Genomic DNA, 16388 nt, shown 5'->3' on the forward strand with positions numbered 1-16388 from the left:
TTAGCTGTAGGATTTTTGTAGAGGTTATTTTATCCATTTGAAGAAATTCCCTGTCCTAGTTTGCTGAGAGGTTTGGTGGTGTTTGTTGTTGTTGTTATTGTTGCTATTGTTGTTTTTTCCAAATTAGGAATGGAAGCTGGATTTTGTCAAATGATTTTCTGCATCTACTGAGATGATTGTGGGTTTTTTTTTTCCTCTGCTAATGTGTATTACATTGATTTTCAAATGTTAAGACAATTTTACATTTTTAGGATAAGCCCTACTTGGCCGTGATACATTATCCCTTCTATATATTGTTGGATTTGGTTTGTTAAAATCTCACTTAGAATTTTTACATATGTGTTCATGATTGATACTGTTCTGTAGTTTTCTTTTCTTAAAGTATCGTTGTGTGGTTTTGGTATCAGAGTGAGTTGAGAAGTTTGTTCTCCTCTTCAATTTTCTGCAGAACTGGCATTCTTTCTTTCTTAAATGTTTGCAGAATTCAACAGAGCTTGGAATTTGTGACTCAGGTTTAGGCAAATTTTTGATATGACACAAAAGCATGATCAAAAAAGGATTAATAAACTTATTAATAACTTTTATTTGAAAGACACTTAATACAATGAAAAGACAAACTACAAGCTGAAGGAATATATTTATAAAAACATATCTGATTAAAGACTTGTATTCAAAATATATAAAGAACTCCCAGAAATGCAAAAAAAAAAAAAAAAAAAAAAACAAAGAGAAAAAAAACCCATTAACAAATAGGTATAAAATTTGAACAGATGTTTTGCCAAAAAAGATTCATGGATGAAAAATAAGCGCAGGAAGAAGTAGTCCGAATCAGCAGTCATTAGGTAAATGTAAATTACAACCACAGCAAGATGATGTACTTTGTTAGAATGTCTGAAATTTAAAAGATTGTTTTACTAAAGTGCTAATGTGGAGGAACTGAAACCTTTGTACAATGCTGTTGGGAATGTAAAATGGTAGAATATCTTAAGGAAATAATTTGGCAGTTTCTTTAAAAGTTAAACATATATGTCCCATATAATCCAGCCATTCTACTCCTATGTATTTACCCAAGATAAATCAAAGTATATGTCTATATGAGGACTTGTAAGCAAATATTCATAGTATCCTTATTGAATTAGTAAAAAATTAGAAACCTAGAGATTGATCAATAGGTAAAAGCACAGCCATAAATAGAATACTACTCAGCAATAAAAATCAACTGTTGATACATGAAATAACACGGATTAATCTAAAAATTATTACACTAAGTGAAAGAAGTTACAACATGGGTGCCTGGGTGGCTCAGTGGGTTAAGCCGCTGCCTTCAGCTCGGGTCATGATCTCGGGGTCCTGGGATCGAGTCCCGCGTCGGGCTCTCTGCTCAGTGGGGAGCCTGCTTCCTCCTCTCTCTGTCTGCCTCTCTGCCTACTTGTGATCTCTGTCAAGTAAATAAATAAAATCTTAAAAAAAAAAAGAAGTCACAACAAAAAATTGTACACATTGCATGAGGACATGACATAAAATGTTATAACATGCAAATTAATCTATAATGACAGAAAGCAGATAAGTCATTGCCTGGAAATAGATGGGCAAGAAGAGGTATAAAGGAAAGATTATATAGGGGCATGGTGAAACTTTTAAAGATGATGGATATGGATATGATTGTAGTGATGGCCTCATCGGTGTGTGTTTATGTGTATTTTATTTTTAAAAACGTTTGTACATTTAAATGTGTGCAGTTTATTATGTTAAATTTTCTTCAGTAAAGCTTATAAAAATTTAAATACATTAAAAATATCATAAAGAATATAAAAACTCAAACCATGAATGGAGACAAGATAATTTGCCACAGTATGGATTACAAATGATTGGGATTCAGTAAATCCCCTAAAAATCAGTAAGAAAATAGGGGACAACTCAAAAGAAAAGCAGGTTAAAGTAATGAATAGAAATTTCACAGATGAGGATGCATACATGACTCTCAAATACATGAAATTATATTTAATTTCTTCAGTATGCAAAGTAAAAGCACTTTCCAGATGGGTTAAAATGGAAAAGTTAAAATTAAATGTATGTGAGGATGTGGAGTAATAGGAATTGGATATAAATTGGTATAACCACTTTTGAAAACAGTTCGCTATTTCCAGGAAAATTGAACACACTTAAATTCTACCTCCCCATAATTCCACTCTTGGCTATATGCCTAAATAAACTGTTGAATGTGTATTTATAAGCAACAATACTTATTGCAACATTGTTTAAAAATTATATAAAAAGACTCAATATCCATTAACAGCATAAAGGGTATATAATTTATGGTGTATTCATGCAACAGTATACTCATAAACATGTAAAATGAATGAACTATAGTGTATATATCCACATGATTATAACTTAAAAACAATGTTGAGTGAAAGAAGCAAGTTACAGAAGAATCCTTACAAATTTCAAAAGCAAGCAAAACTGAAGAGTGTATTTTAAGAGCTATATGCTTAGGTAGCAAAATAAAAACAAAAACAAAGTCCCACACTAAACATACAGGAAAGCAAGAGAATGATCAATTCAGAGTACTGGTTTTCTTTGGTTAGGGACAATGAATGAGAAGGTCTCATAGGATGTATCTGAGATATGGTAATATTCTGTTTCTGGGCTTGATATGGGTACATGGATTTTGGTTTATTACTACCACTGAATTTGTACATTTATATTTTGCAAAGTCTTTGTTAGCTATGCTCTGTTTCACATTTTTTAAATGTTTAATAGAAAGTATAGGAGAGAGATGACAGGGAGGAGACTGGTTAAAAGGCTAATGCAATTATTTACAAAAAAAAGAAATCAAGACTTGGAGCTCTATATTATCTGTAAGTCAGGGTAGTTAGCTTGAATAATTACTTGAAATTAAACGAGTTAACCTAAGTGCTTTGAATACTATATCCCCAAAGCAAGACTCAATAATTATTCGTTTTCCACCTCTCTTTTCTTACTGATTCCTATACTGTACGTGTATGTACATAGATAGCAAAGAGTGAATATACTAGATAAGTTTTCAGTACCAATCCTGGAAGTCTAGTGCTATCCTAAGTATTCTTAAGAGTTGCCTGACCAAACTTGTGTTGAGACTGTTGATTTGGCTTTGAATGAAACACAATAAGGTAGTGGTTCTCAAACTTAGGTGTGCCCAAGGATCACACTTAAACATAAGGATTACATACACTAAGGTTCCTATTTTGTTAAGAGGAGATTAATTAGAACTTACACAAAAAAATTCTGATATAACAGACTTGAATGGGACCCAGAAACCTGCATTTTAAAAACAAGCACTCCCCAATCATATTCACACAGATGGTCTACTCTAGACTTTTGGAAATGCTGGTTTTACTGATTAAAAGTTCTGGAATGAGACTGATCTGGGTTCAAATGAAGTATATCTAGTTCTTTATTTCCTAGGGGTAAAATCTTGGGCCAGTTATTTAACCTCTTTATGACTCAAGATCATCTTGGGAAATGGGCCTGTAACAGTTCCCACTTTATAGGACTGCTATGTGAGTTACATGAAGTGGTATATTTAAAAGGTTAAGTGCAGTCTGGTATGTACATAGTGAACTTTTATTTACAATTACAACTCTTGGTAGTAGTGGTGGTGGTGACTTTGTAGTCAATCCAGCTTCTTAACTCCATACAAAAAGTTGATTCAAATCCCTATTACATGCATTTTATTTTATTTCATAGATTTATTTATTTATTTGGAGAGAGAGAGAGAGAATGAATGAGTGCAGGGGGAGTGAGAACCTCAAGAAGACTCCCCACCAAGTGTGGGGCCTGGCTTGGTTCAGTCCCGTAACTCTGAGGTCATGACCTGAGCTGAAATCAAGAGTAGGATGCTCAACAAACTGAGCCACCCAGGTGCCCCTCCATGCATTTTAGCATGTAGTCCTCCTTCTAATTCTATACACATTTCTGATGCCCTTATATTTTCACGGACTCCTCTGGTTCCATATCATCTATGGCTATTTACTTCTTTGTCATAATTTCAAGGCAAAGATAAAAATGGTCCTTTATACTTCATCATTTCCTTTAGAGCAATCACAAATATAAAGCTGTTGCATGTAGCAAAAATGTATCTAAGACACAACTTGGAATCACATGTTAGATCTTTTAGCTGCCATTATCTTTACCACTCCATATAAAAAACCCCATTCCCCAGACTTCTTGCTAACTGTTCCCTTCCCATCTCTCTTCCTTGGATTACTCTGGAATTTTGAATTCCAGACTGAGCAATTCAGCTCTCTCTAGCCACTCCTAACCCTGAAGTTACCATAAAAAAACTCTGTACCTTTTATGCAGCAAGATTCATAGCTTCTTAGAGAATAATTATGATCATAAGTAGTATATAATAAAAACCAAGACATTTGGAAATTAATATTGAGAAAAAAGTATTTGCCAGATGGAAAAGAAACAAAGTTGAAAAATCACCTTAAATATTTTCTACCAGGTTCTGCCATATTCTACATATATTCAAATAACCCCTTCAACTTCCAGATCACAAAAACCAAAAGTTCATATTTAACTTTTCTATTTAATTGGATACTCAAGTTATTTACCAGAATAGCTTAGAAGAAAATTAAAGTGCCTTTTCCTTCTTTATCCTACTTCTAGGAAATCAGTGTTTCCAATTAATGACTTTAAATGTAGAGAATTTCTTTCTTTCTTTCTTTCTTTTTTTTCCTTTCTTTATTTGACAGAGAGAGAAACAGAAAGAGCAGGAACATGAGCAGGGGGAGTGGGAGAGAGAAGCAGGCTTCCTGCTGAGCAGGGAGCCTGATATGGGGCTGGATCCTAGGACCCTGGGGTCATGACCTGAGCCGAAGACAGATGCTTGACAACTGAGCCACCCAGGTGCCCTATGTAAAGAATTTCTAACACTCCTGTGTGAAGTGTAGAGAACTTCTTGAAACTCTAGAGTTTGGGTTTCAGTCCTGGTTTTGCCTCGGACAATTTAGCAATTCACTTAACCTCTCTTTTTAAAATAGGGTGAGGTACATTCATTTTTTTACTGCTGCTGACACAAATTACCATTAACTTGGTGGCTTTTAAAATTATCTTTACACTTCAGTACATCAGAAATCAGACCAGGATTCAGTGGGTTAAAACCAAGGTATCAGCACTGTTGTGTTCCTTTCTGAAGACCATCAGAGAGAATCTGTTTCTTTGACCTTTCTAACTTCTTGAAGTTGCCTACATTGCTTGGCTCATGGCTCCCTTCTTCCATCTTTAATGTCAGCAATGATGTAGGGATCTCACATCACATCACTTTAAACTCTTTTGTTTCCCTCTTCCACTTTTAAGGACCCTTGTGACAACAATGGGCCCACAGGATAGTGCAGGATAATCTCCCTATTTTAAGGTCAGCGAATTAGCAAACAACTCAATCTGCAATCTTAATTTCCTTTTATCAACCAAGGTAACATATTCACAGAATCTGGTAATTAAGACTTGGATATCTTTGGGAGGGCCTTATTCTGCCCACCACATCAGGTAACAGAGTATTACTCATTTATTTAACTGAAAACGTCTATGATTTTATGTAAAATCCATCACATTTTGGGTGGGGGAGTAGTAGTCCTTTATAGTACCACTGAGGAGAAATACTTTCATTTACTAACACCATTAAATAAAACCTCTATAATGGACATTGTTGTTTTACTGAGGGGTCAACTTCTAGTCCATCCTTTTTTGGTACTGGGAAATTTCTGCTTCCCCACTGATGAATCCCAGGATTGCTAATCCTGTGCCTTATCCTGGGTAAGAAGCAAAAACTTAACCTAAGATAGGCCAACTGAATTCTCTTGTTAGAAACTGAATTGTGGGAAAAGAACAAGATTGAAGACAATACATATTTTGTTGTTCCATTGGCTATTATGGCAAAAGTGTCAATCAGCAACAAATATTTCAAATCTTTGGAGCTGCCTGGCTCCTGAGGATGCCAAGCCCAGTTCTTCAGCTTTCTTTTCCTTCCTACAAGCATCTATATATTCTCCCAGTATTTTGCTTATATTAGATAACTTCTAGCATGCAATCAAATTGATGCTCTCTCATTCTTTGACCTCTATGACTACATTTCCTGTTTCTCTCTCAGCTTGTCTGACCACTCCAGGCTCCTACCATGTGAGGTTCCTTTTAGAACTCTCCTCTCTTTTCTATTCCATAATTGTCCATTCTTAGATGCTTTTTATTCTTTACATTTTCAATGAGATTTCAGTCAGAGCTGTGGCTTTGACTCTTTATACTGAATTCACAACTCCTGTATAGATCTAACTCTACATTTGCCTGCTATTCATCATCCGCATTTAGATATCACACTACTAACTCAAACTCAGTAGGACCCAAGTCATATACCTCTCATTAATTTAAAAGCTGGTTTATGTTCTTCATTCATGATTTCTGTCATCCAGTCCCCCAGGATGGAAAATTGATTAGGAGCAGTCTTTCTAATTTTTACTATATTAGATATCTGTTGCTTTTACCTATCCTATATGACAATTTCTTCAAGAAAACTACACTTCTCTCATTCCGTGTCAGTCATGGTACTCCGCCTCCGCCCTTCACAGAAATGGTTATGTGATTATACAGAACCAATATGCATAATCATTTATAATGTAATATTTATTATAATTATACTGTTATACTTATTAATTTTAGAGAGAGACAGAGATAACAAGCGAGCAGAGGGAGGGAGTTGAGAGAGAGGAAGAGAAAGAGTGTCAAGCTGACTCCACACTAAGTGTGGAGTCCAATGTGGGACTTGATCTACAACCCTGAGATCATGACCTGGGCTGAAATTAAGAACTGGATGCTTAACAGACTGAGCCACCCAGGTGCCCCATTGTTATATTAGTATAATCATATGTAATACACAACATAACAATTATAACACTTATAAATTGATGTTGGAAAAGAGAAGTCATTGTTCTTTAAGTAGCTAAGCTGGAAGGATATAAATCTGTCATGTACAACGAGCCTGTCTGGCTCATTATTAGGAGAGTTTTATTTTAAAAGTGTCACCCTGGGGCACCTGGGTGGCTCAGTGGGTTGGGGCTCTGCCTTCAGCTCAGGTCATGGTCTCAGGGTCCTGGGATTGAGCCCCACGTCGGGTTCCCTGCTCAGCGGGGAGCCTGCTTCTTCCTCTCTCTGCCTGGTTGTGATCTCTGTCTGTCAAATAAATAAATAAAATCTTTCAAAAAAAAAAAGTGTCATCTTAAACTGCAAGGATATCCATTAAACATCACAATTAAACATGACAAAGGAGAAGCCATTTTGTCAAAATACCCATTTAACCCACCCAAACCTCTCAAACCCACGCTTTGCTGACCTTTGATAACCTCATTTTTTAAAGTTTCTTTTCCTTTTTTTAAACAAGAGAAAATAGACAGGTACATGTTGGTAAATGCTAATTGCATAAATTCACATAAAGACACAGTGTAATCTCTGAGCACAATATACAGAGGAGGGAAAAGGCTAGAATTCTATGCACTACTACACAGGGGCCTAGTACCTTCCAGCTTTCAGCATAGCTAAGGGAGCAGAAGGTTCTTCTTTTTTCCCCACAGAGCACAGTGGTGTTGATTCCATAAAGTTTTTGTTGAGACAAGGAGAAATAAAAATGAATTTGGAACAGAAGGGGGTAGAGATTCTTCTCCCATTATATTCCCCCTGAATAAGTTGAGAACCATGGTATTAAAGGAGAGAAAAGAGACTTCAGAAAACAGGGTGAATGAGCACCAGAGGGAGGGGAAAAACACTGCAACTTGATCCCAGGGATTGGAGAAAATTAAAAAAGGAAGGTTGGAATCCATCGGTGTTTCATTAAGTCATCTTCTCCTGCATCCTCCTCCTTCTATCCCCTCATCATCATCTTCCTCATCTTCATCCTCATCTCCTTCTTCAATATCTTCCAATCATCTTATTTCCTTCCCCCTTTTCATCAACCATATGAAGAACCAAGTAGTACTTTAATGGATATGGCCAAATACCATCTTTGATGACCACTCCTATCTCATCTGCACCTGCCTCAGAATGGTCAGTAAATCAGGTGGAGCTCTCTGGTTCCTCATGCTGCCTCTTCCTGCTGGTTTTATTCTGCGTTTGACTTGAACGTTTTGTCAAATCCTTTCCAGATTTCCATTTGATTTCAGTGGACTTTGATGATGGATCACTACTCTTATTCAGATGAAATTCTTTGGGGAGAACTTTATTTTCAAAGTAAGGGTTTTCATCAAAATTAAGATCTATTCTGTAACCTGATTTAATACTCCAAGCAGTGCAGAACTTGTGGATGGCTGACATATGTTGTTACCCAAAGATTCGGGATTTTGGCAATAAATTCCAACCTCTTCTGGAAAAATGGCTGACAGAGTTGTTACATTTCTTTTCTACTTTCAAAATCACCTCAGTGGCTTGTTCATTAAGTCTGTTTATTTCATTTTGTACTTCATCAATATGTTCAGTTGCTTCTTGCTGTTCTTTTTCTCCCTTAGCAAGTGCTGAGAGGTTGACATCGCCTCTGGCTAGGGGGCAGGAGGAATCTTGGTTTCTTCCTTTGAGGTAGGACTGAAGACTGCAGTTTGGGGGCCATGCTGTGAGGAAACTCCATAAAACCAGGAGAGATGCACATCTGGAAGAAGTTCTGATTACTCCAAAGTTAACTTATCTTATTTTAAATAATTATTTACATGTCCATTTTGCCTTACACAAATACTTGATTTTATTCATCTTTATATTCTTATCATGCTTTCCATATACTGTTTAAACATTTAAACATTACTGTTGAAACATAAGTACAAGAAAACACTGTTATTGCAGGGTGAGCACAGGATTACAGTGACTTTATTTTATGACAAAAATTATCCTAGTACTTTTTAACAGATGACTTAATTTAATTCATGTAACTTCATACTTTGGGAAACAAAGACCAAGGGAAATAAGGATAGTGTGTGAAGGTGAAAGATGGTGACCATAACAGAACATGAATCCAGATTTTTCTGACTACGAAACTCAAACCCTTTCTACTTCATCATACACCACTCTAGTTTGTTACTGCCAATACTATGAATACAGTTTTATTTCAGTGGGCCAGATTCACCTTAGTCAAAGATGGGCTTAAATTGTAAACGCTGAGATTTCATGAAAGCTCTTGCCCCACCAGTTCGTGAGTTCATAAAGAAACAAATGTTTTGTAAATTTAGGCGTTATTTTTAGTCTATAGGTATAGTCCCAAAATGCATAACACAAAACTGAAATAGCAGAAATTGAGTCAAAGTTTTGTTGAAACACACTAGTACAACCAGAATATCCAAAATAAACATACCTTTTCTGAAATAGTGTATTACATATTAAGAAAGCAAAAAAAGTTGGTTTTGTTCTCCCCTCCAAGTATTTTTTTTTCTTAAACCACTTTTAGTTTGTATTCTAGTCCTTACACAAGAGATAAGCTACAGTTCTACTGTTACTAGCTCATTTTTGTTGACTTTGAGCAGGTTATCAACTATTTTAGTCTCCTTGTCTGTAAAAAAAAAAAAAAACGCAGAGAGAAATATCGAAATTTAGATAGTAAATTTGTTCTCAAACAAAGGGATTAGAATTCAGCTCAAGAAGAAAACTTCGTACTGTACTACAACGACGTGAACAATTATCACAACATATTTGTAACTTATTAACTATAAAATTACTTCCTCATTTCGGAAGTATTATTCTGCCCTTTGCCTGATATTTAGTGTGGTATCATTTGGTTTAGGACATACAATACTGTTCAATAATGAAATATCAGACTATGTGGGTTACTAATATTATTCAAAAAATTATAATCTTATGATGGTTAAGTAAGTTTTTACTTGCACTTATTTGGTATAAAATACAGTATAAAAACAAATCATCTGGTTATATTCTCCAACAATTACCAACTTTACCTTATCCGTCCTTGTGATTATAAAGGAAAAACAAATATATCTGATATACATTATTTTTTAGGGTGTTTTGCTTTAAAAAGTCTTGGAAATCAAGTTAATAATATAATTAAAAACTACAAAATAAACTGAAATAACAATTTTCTAGTTTTTCCCCATTTTCTCATTCCCAGGTAAAGAGATCTAAGAAGAAAAGGGCTAAGACTCCTAAATCTAGGGCCTTATTTTTCTCATCTGTAAATTGGGGATGCTAAAATCTAGATCTTAATGTGGATTGAGATAACATTTGTCTCTCAGAAAAGGACACAAAACCTAGCATTCTTCCACTTACCATTTGACTGATCTTGCCCAAGTTACTTTACTACTTTGAACTTCTGTTTTACTCATTTGTAAAATGGGGCTAATATGTCTAGTTTATGTAGGTTTGTTTTGAGGATCAGATTAAAAAAATGTGAAAATGTTTTTACATCACTGATTTGTAAAATGGGGCTAATATGTCTAGCTTATGTAGGTGTGTTTTGAGGATCTGATAAAAAATGTGAAAATGTTTTTACCAAGTATAAGAAAATGTAAGACTAATTATTTCCAAAATGAACTATAATTTCCCCTGCTACAAAGGGCTGCAGATTCTCAGATAAAATATCATATGGAAAAGGACTCAAAGTCTTTTCTCTGTAATGACCCACTTCTTACTGTGTCTGCTTTCCTATAGAAATAGTTCTATCTTTGTACTTGTCTAGGTTATAGCAAAGTCATTTGTGGCAAAGGACAGCAATTGCCCCATGTTACTGCTAATCATTTCAAGAATAACCGAACAGTTAATGACATTTCTGCCCCTTCTGGAATGTAAAAAAAAAAAATTCTTGAAACATATGTTTCAAATTCTTGAAACTATGTGTTACATAAACAATGGTTTCCTATAGAGAACTCTTCTCTAATAATGAAAAGGCAACTTGTATATAATGACAACTAAAAGACTGTGAATGCTAACTAACTGAAAATTATGAAACTATATTCCTAAAGTATAATCTTCCTTGAATCAGAGAAGTAGTGTAAGCTAATATAACAAATAGTACAAGGAAAAAAGAATAAGAAGATATTTCTAATTGTTGATAATTTTTTAATTAATAATTAATGTACTTTCTTCACCAATGATAAAGTTAAATTGAGAAAGGGACAAATTCTGTAAAGTTGAATATTTTACTTATTAATTTTCCAGAATGTAGTTATGATGTATGTAACTCTGTAATAGTTGTCAACAGTATCCTTTGCAAATTAATGATTTATTCAGCTGCCCTATTAGAGGCCTAGAACTCAAAATCATGTCAAGAAAAGGGACAAATTATGCCTATAACCACTCTTGTATTATTAAAACTGGTCTATAAAAAGGCATACATTTAAAAATTCACCCCAATGAGGACAGTATGAATATTCCAGGATTCTAGAAATATTCCCTCCAGAATAAAATATACCAAAAAGTTGTCTTTAATTTGGTATATATGTGGCTTAATGCTATTTAGTGAATTTTCCATGTATGTAGGGCAAATGTCACATCTATAGCATAAAACATGACTGGAAAGATGTGACATTGTTGCAACATTGTTACATGCTGACACAAAACCTATCTAGTCCAAACCCTTTTTTTCTCTGTTATTTTTATATTAGCTGGATTTAATGGAAACCCTCAAAACAGTACAGTAGTCCCTTCCCACTTATCTGTGGGGGATATATTCCAAGAACCCCACAATGCCTAAAACCACAGATAGTTCCAAATCTCATATATACAATGTTTTTTCTTATGCATGATATAGTTTAATTTATACTTTAATTATAATTTAACTATAATTTAATTAAACTATGATATAGGTTAATTTATAAACAGGCACAGCAAAAGATTGATGATAAATAATAGAAAGGAATAATTTTAATAATTTATTATATTAACAATATTAGCAATATATTATAATAAAGTTAGTGTATATGGTCTCTCTCTGATCTTACCTCTGTCTATACTCACCTCTGTCGTGATGATGTAAGATGATAAAATGCCTTCATGATGAGAAGAAATAGAGTGAAGAATGTATAGACTATGACTTAGTGTTAGGCTATCACTGACCTCCTGACAGGTCAGAAGGAGAATGACCTGTTTCCTGACGGTGGATAACTGAAACTGTGGAGAGCAAAACTGGATAAGGGGGAACTACAGATAATGAAATTCCCCCAAAAGTAAACTTTTAATCTCTTCTATCTCAAATCAATGGATTTCAAATGAGAAAGCAATTTACCACAACATCTGCGGGTTTCTGACCAACATTACAGAGAAAAGGATGGACTTTGGAGTGCAGCCACCTAGGTTTAAATCCTGCTTCCACCAGATGATAGCTGTGTAACCTAGAGTCAATTGCTTAACTTCTCTGTCCCTCAGTTTGCACATTAAATAACGAGAGTAAAGCTACATTATCTCACAGGATTTTGAGGAACAATTTGTTAATATTTATACAGTACTTGGAATACAGTGTATATAATACAAATATTTGCTCAGTTAATTTAACAGAATTGATCATAAGATATAGAGTTTACCGAGGAACTTCTTCAGTTAGCACTGGGTTTTTGTCAGTAATGAAAAACATTTTTTAAAAAAAATTCTGAAAAATATCCTCAGCTTACTTTCAAGTCAGCAGGTGTCTATAAAACCCTGTGCATCTGGTGCCTTGGGGACGCAAAACAGGTTTATGTGGTCTCGCCCTCGGGAAGTTAACAGACTTCCCGCACTAGGTTTGGAACAAACGCTCACAGAACAGAGTTCAAAGGAACATGCAAAAGGAAACTACTACACTGCCACATAAATCACCCGACAAATAAAGGTACTTGAAAATTCAAGTGCTCTAAGTATATGAGCAAGTGCTCTATGTATATCGATAAAAAGCAATTATCAATTGGGAATGCATTTCACATCTACACAGAAAGCTGCTAAATACAAAGCCTCGCCATCAACAGACATTGTGCATTAGTCAAGTTTTCCTTATCCCCGCCTGGGATGTCTGATAAAACCTTGAGTGACCCCACAAAAGCGCGGCGAATGAAACCCGCAGTGGAAACATCCAAGGGCTGGCGACGGATGCCCGAGAACCCGAAGACAGCGTGCTCACGGGCTCGGTGGATACCTGCACCTTGAGGCTCCCAGCCACAGTCGAGATTAGGGACGAGGCTGTTGCCGTGGCACGTGCTGACCAGTCTGCCCCCGCCAGAAGCAAGAACGACGCGGCTCCCCTCGCCCTCGCAGACGATCTTCTGCACGTAGGTGCTGTTCTCCCCGGCCTGTCGGGAGAAGGCAACTTTGAATGAGGAGCCGCCGGGATACCGCGCACAAAGAAAGCCACCGAGCGCGCCCACACGGCTTCCCGCGGCCCCGCTCCAGGACATGGGGGACTCCAAGCTGAGAGACGACAGGTTCCTCGAAGCTAACGGTTCTCACGCCACCTCTCCCATCTCAGGGATGAACATCCGAGCTCAATGCCGGGCGAGAACACGCCAGTTCAGCCGGCCGCCGAGGTGCCAGTCAGAGTCACCCTACTCAGCCGCCCCCGATCAGGGCCCCTCACCCCGTCGCCCTCGTCCGGACCATACGTCACTTCCGGCGCGCGCCCGCCCGCGGAGAAAGAACCGGGCCTGGGCCGGGGGTGGGGGGGGGAGGGGGGCGGCGAACAAGGGGGGCGGGGCGGGGGAAAGGGGAGTGTCTGCCCCCGCCGCCGCAGCCGCCGCGGGTGCTACAGCTGCTGCCTCCGGGGCTGAGGAGTTGGCTGAAGCCCTGCCTTCCGAACCGGCCCAGTCTTCCCGCCCGGTCTCGGGGCGCCAGCGCCGGCAGCACTCATCGCCTCGACCCGTGCAGAAGCGGGACTTGCTTCAGCCGGTGGAGTGGCGGGGACAGCCCCGGCCCCCTTTCCCCTCCCTGACCCCTTCCTTCCATCGCCCCAGCCATGGGGAACGCGGCGACCGCCAAGAAAGGCAGCGAGGTGGAGAGCGGTGAGTCAAGGGCCGGGTCTGGGTACCGTACGGGAGGGCGAGCGCTGGGCATCGACCGCGCGTCCGGTTCGGAGCCCCGAGGCCGCGGGCATGGTCCAGGCCTCGCAGCGGCCGCCGGGAACTGCTCGTGGGGGCCCTAGGGACCAGCTGCCTTCCTCCTCCACAGCCTCCCCCCCACCCCGCCCCGCCTCCGGCGTGAGGGCCGAGCGCGTGGGACCGGATGGAGAGATCGAGGGAGAACAGTGTTCCCCGAGATTCCCTTTCTCTTTAGAGCGAGGGACGCACTCGCTAGAACAATTCCCCAAATATGGTCCGGATAAAGAAGTCCCTTGTACCACTGCAATTCTCGCTTCCCCTACCCTAGACCATCTCTTTGGGAGCCACAGGTAGTGCTGTGGGCAGAGTTGGCTCTTTTCCCTCCATCACTTGGGTTCTGCCTAACCTAATCACAGCATGGGTAAGGGGCTGCTAGTCTGGCTCTCTGCAGGTAAGGTTAATTCTGAATAAGCAACGTTGGTTTTGAGATCTTACATCTCTTAGGAATGGAAGATGTAACAACTAAACTGCAACTTTATCCATGAAAAAAACCAAGGCAGGTTTGCCTTTGCTTGAAACATTTCAGGAATCTCCTAGAGTGTCTGTAAAACTTAAAGGTCTCTGGGAGATGAACTGCTTCCACAATAAGATGAATTTCTTCTGACGCTGAAAAGTGCAGGCACCCTGTACTTTACACCAGATAGTAAAAAATAATGCAAGTTGAATTTCTGTATAGTTCAATCAATCAGGATGGTTGTGAAAAAATAATTAATGTGCCTTTGTCAGGTTCATCTCTGATTTTATAATTCAGAATGATAAGACAACAAATGGTACTTGTTATGTCACCAAGACTGAATGACATTTTAGCACTTGAGGGAATGCCAGTGATTTATTCCAGTTTGTATAATTAGTATCTTTTAATGTTTCTATGTTTGTAACGTGTTTTAGGTTAATTTTGTAATTTAGCATGAAGGAAATTGCTTTTTTTTTTTTAACAACAAAGCAGAATCAATTCAGAAAGATTTTGTCATTCATTTTGTTTAATGTGAATAATGAGATCAGATTATATGTTTATGTTTCACCAGTGAGGTTTTGGTGTTAGTTTTCAGGAGCTCCGGAAAAGTTTGTTGTAATGTCATACAGATTATCAGTGACCATATTTTAGTATGTGATAGGGAAATTTTAAAAAGCCAATGTAGAGGTAGAACTTTGTTATCTTTTCTTTTTTAACTACACAAATGTAGTAATTGTACATAAAGAATAGGAATGTGGAAGATGTAAAGAATTATTTGTGTCTGATAAGTTATTTTTCTTTTTAAAGATAAAACGTGCTAATTGTGTTACAAAGGAGTGTGCTTGGTAATTGAATCATATCAGTGATTTTCATTGGCAAGTACTGACATGTACAGTGTTTCCATTTTTAATAATGATAGTAGACTCTTCTCTGATCTATATATTTACATTATTAAGTTACCAAACTCATTCTCCCCAAGACAGTACTGACTTGAAGCTCAGAACTATTGTATAATCTTGGAATATTTACAGAAAACAAGATGGAAACTTTAAATGTTTATCTAAATATATTTAAATTATTCCTATGAATAAAATCTTTCCTGAGCTCCAACTATTAGTGACAGCCTATTTAGTAAGTATGTTAGCCAGCTTTTTATGTAAGTTTATTTATGGAAACTGAAGATCAGTATGGTAGTTTAAATGAATGTTGTGAAGTAATAAAAGAATAAAGCGAGTGATATCTCATAGGGACAGTTATTAGAAATGCCATGTGTTGATCACTCTGTAATTTCATCTGGAGCAATGTTATCATGTATGTGTTGTTGCTGTTCTATAGTCAATAAAGTTTATTGATATCTCTTAAAACTTATTGAAAGGGCAGCTTTTACCATTGCAAACCTAATTGTTCTGCGTATTTCTTTAAAAAAATTTTTCTTGAAAATAAATGCCTTTGAAAATTTGAATGTAGTTATTTAAACTTCAGTTGATACATAACAACATAAACTTCTAGAAATATAAGTAATCTTAGAAATCGCCTGTATAATCATTCCATTTAATGATTATAAATAGTGATAAATGATTCTAAAGCCAAAGAGCCTGACCTTTGAAGAAGCTGAAGTTAAGATCAGGTTACTAGTGATACCGGAGTATCACTAGAATCTGACTCCATTCTCCCTCATGAAATAATCAATTAATACCCATATTTTCAAAATGTCTGCAAAGTGTATTAGTTTCATGTGGAGACTAAGTAAAAGTTCAAGAAATCTACTACCTAGTATAAGTGAAAAATGTATTCATAAAAGTTATCTGAAGAGCAAAATATGGTAAGTGCTGATATTATGGAAAGTGAAGTTAGAA

General features: G+C 37.2%; 1 protein-coding gene and 1 pseudogene across 1 annotated transcript in view; one reads left to right on the top strand and one right to left on the bottom strand.

The window, feature by feature from the left end:
- Positions 1-7828: 7828 nt before the first annotated feature.
- Positions 7829-10055, bottom strand: LOC122899137 (annotated as a pseudogene).
- A 3679-nt stretch (positions 10056-13734) lies between these two features.
- Positions 13735-16388, top strand: part of PRKACB (protein kinase cAMP-activated catalytic subunit beta) — a 126836-nt gene continuing 124182 nt past the window's right edge. Inside the window, exon 1 of the mRNA XM_044238577.1 lies at positions 13735-13982. Coding sequence (XP_044094512.1) covers positions 13937-13982 — 46 coding nt within the window. The 5' untranslated portion in view covers positions 13735-13936. The remainder of the gene's footprint in view (positions 13983-16388) is intronic.

Source organism: Neovison vison, chromosome 2 (genome assembly GCF_020171115.1).
Source record: "Neovison vison isolate M4711 chromosome 2, ASM_NN_V1, whole genome shotgun sequence".
Lineage (NCBI taxonomy): Eukaryota > Metazoa > Chordata > Mammalia > Carnivora > Mustelidae > Neogale > Neogale vison.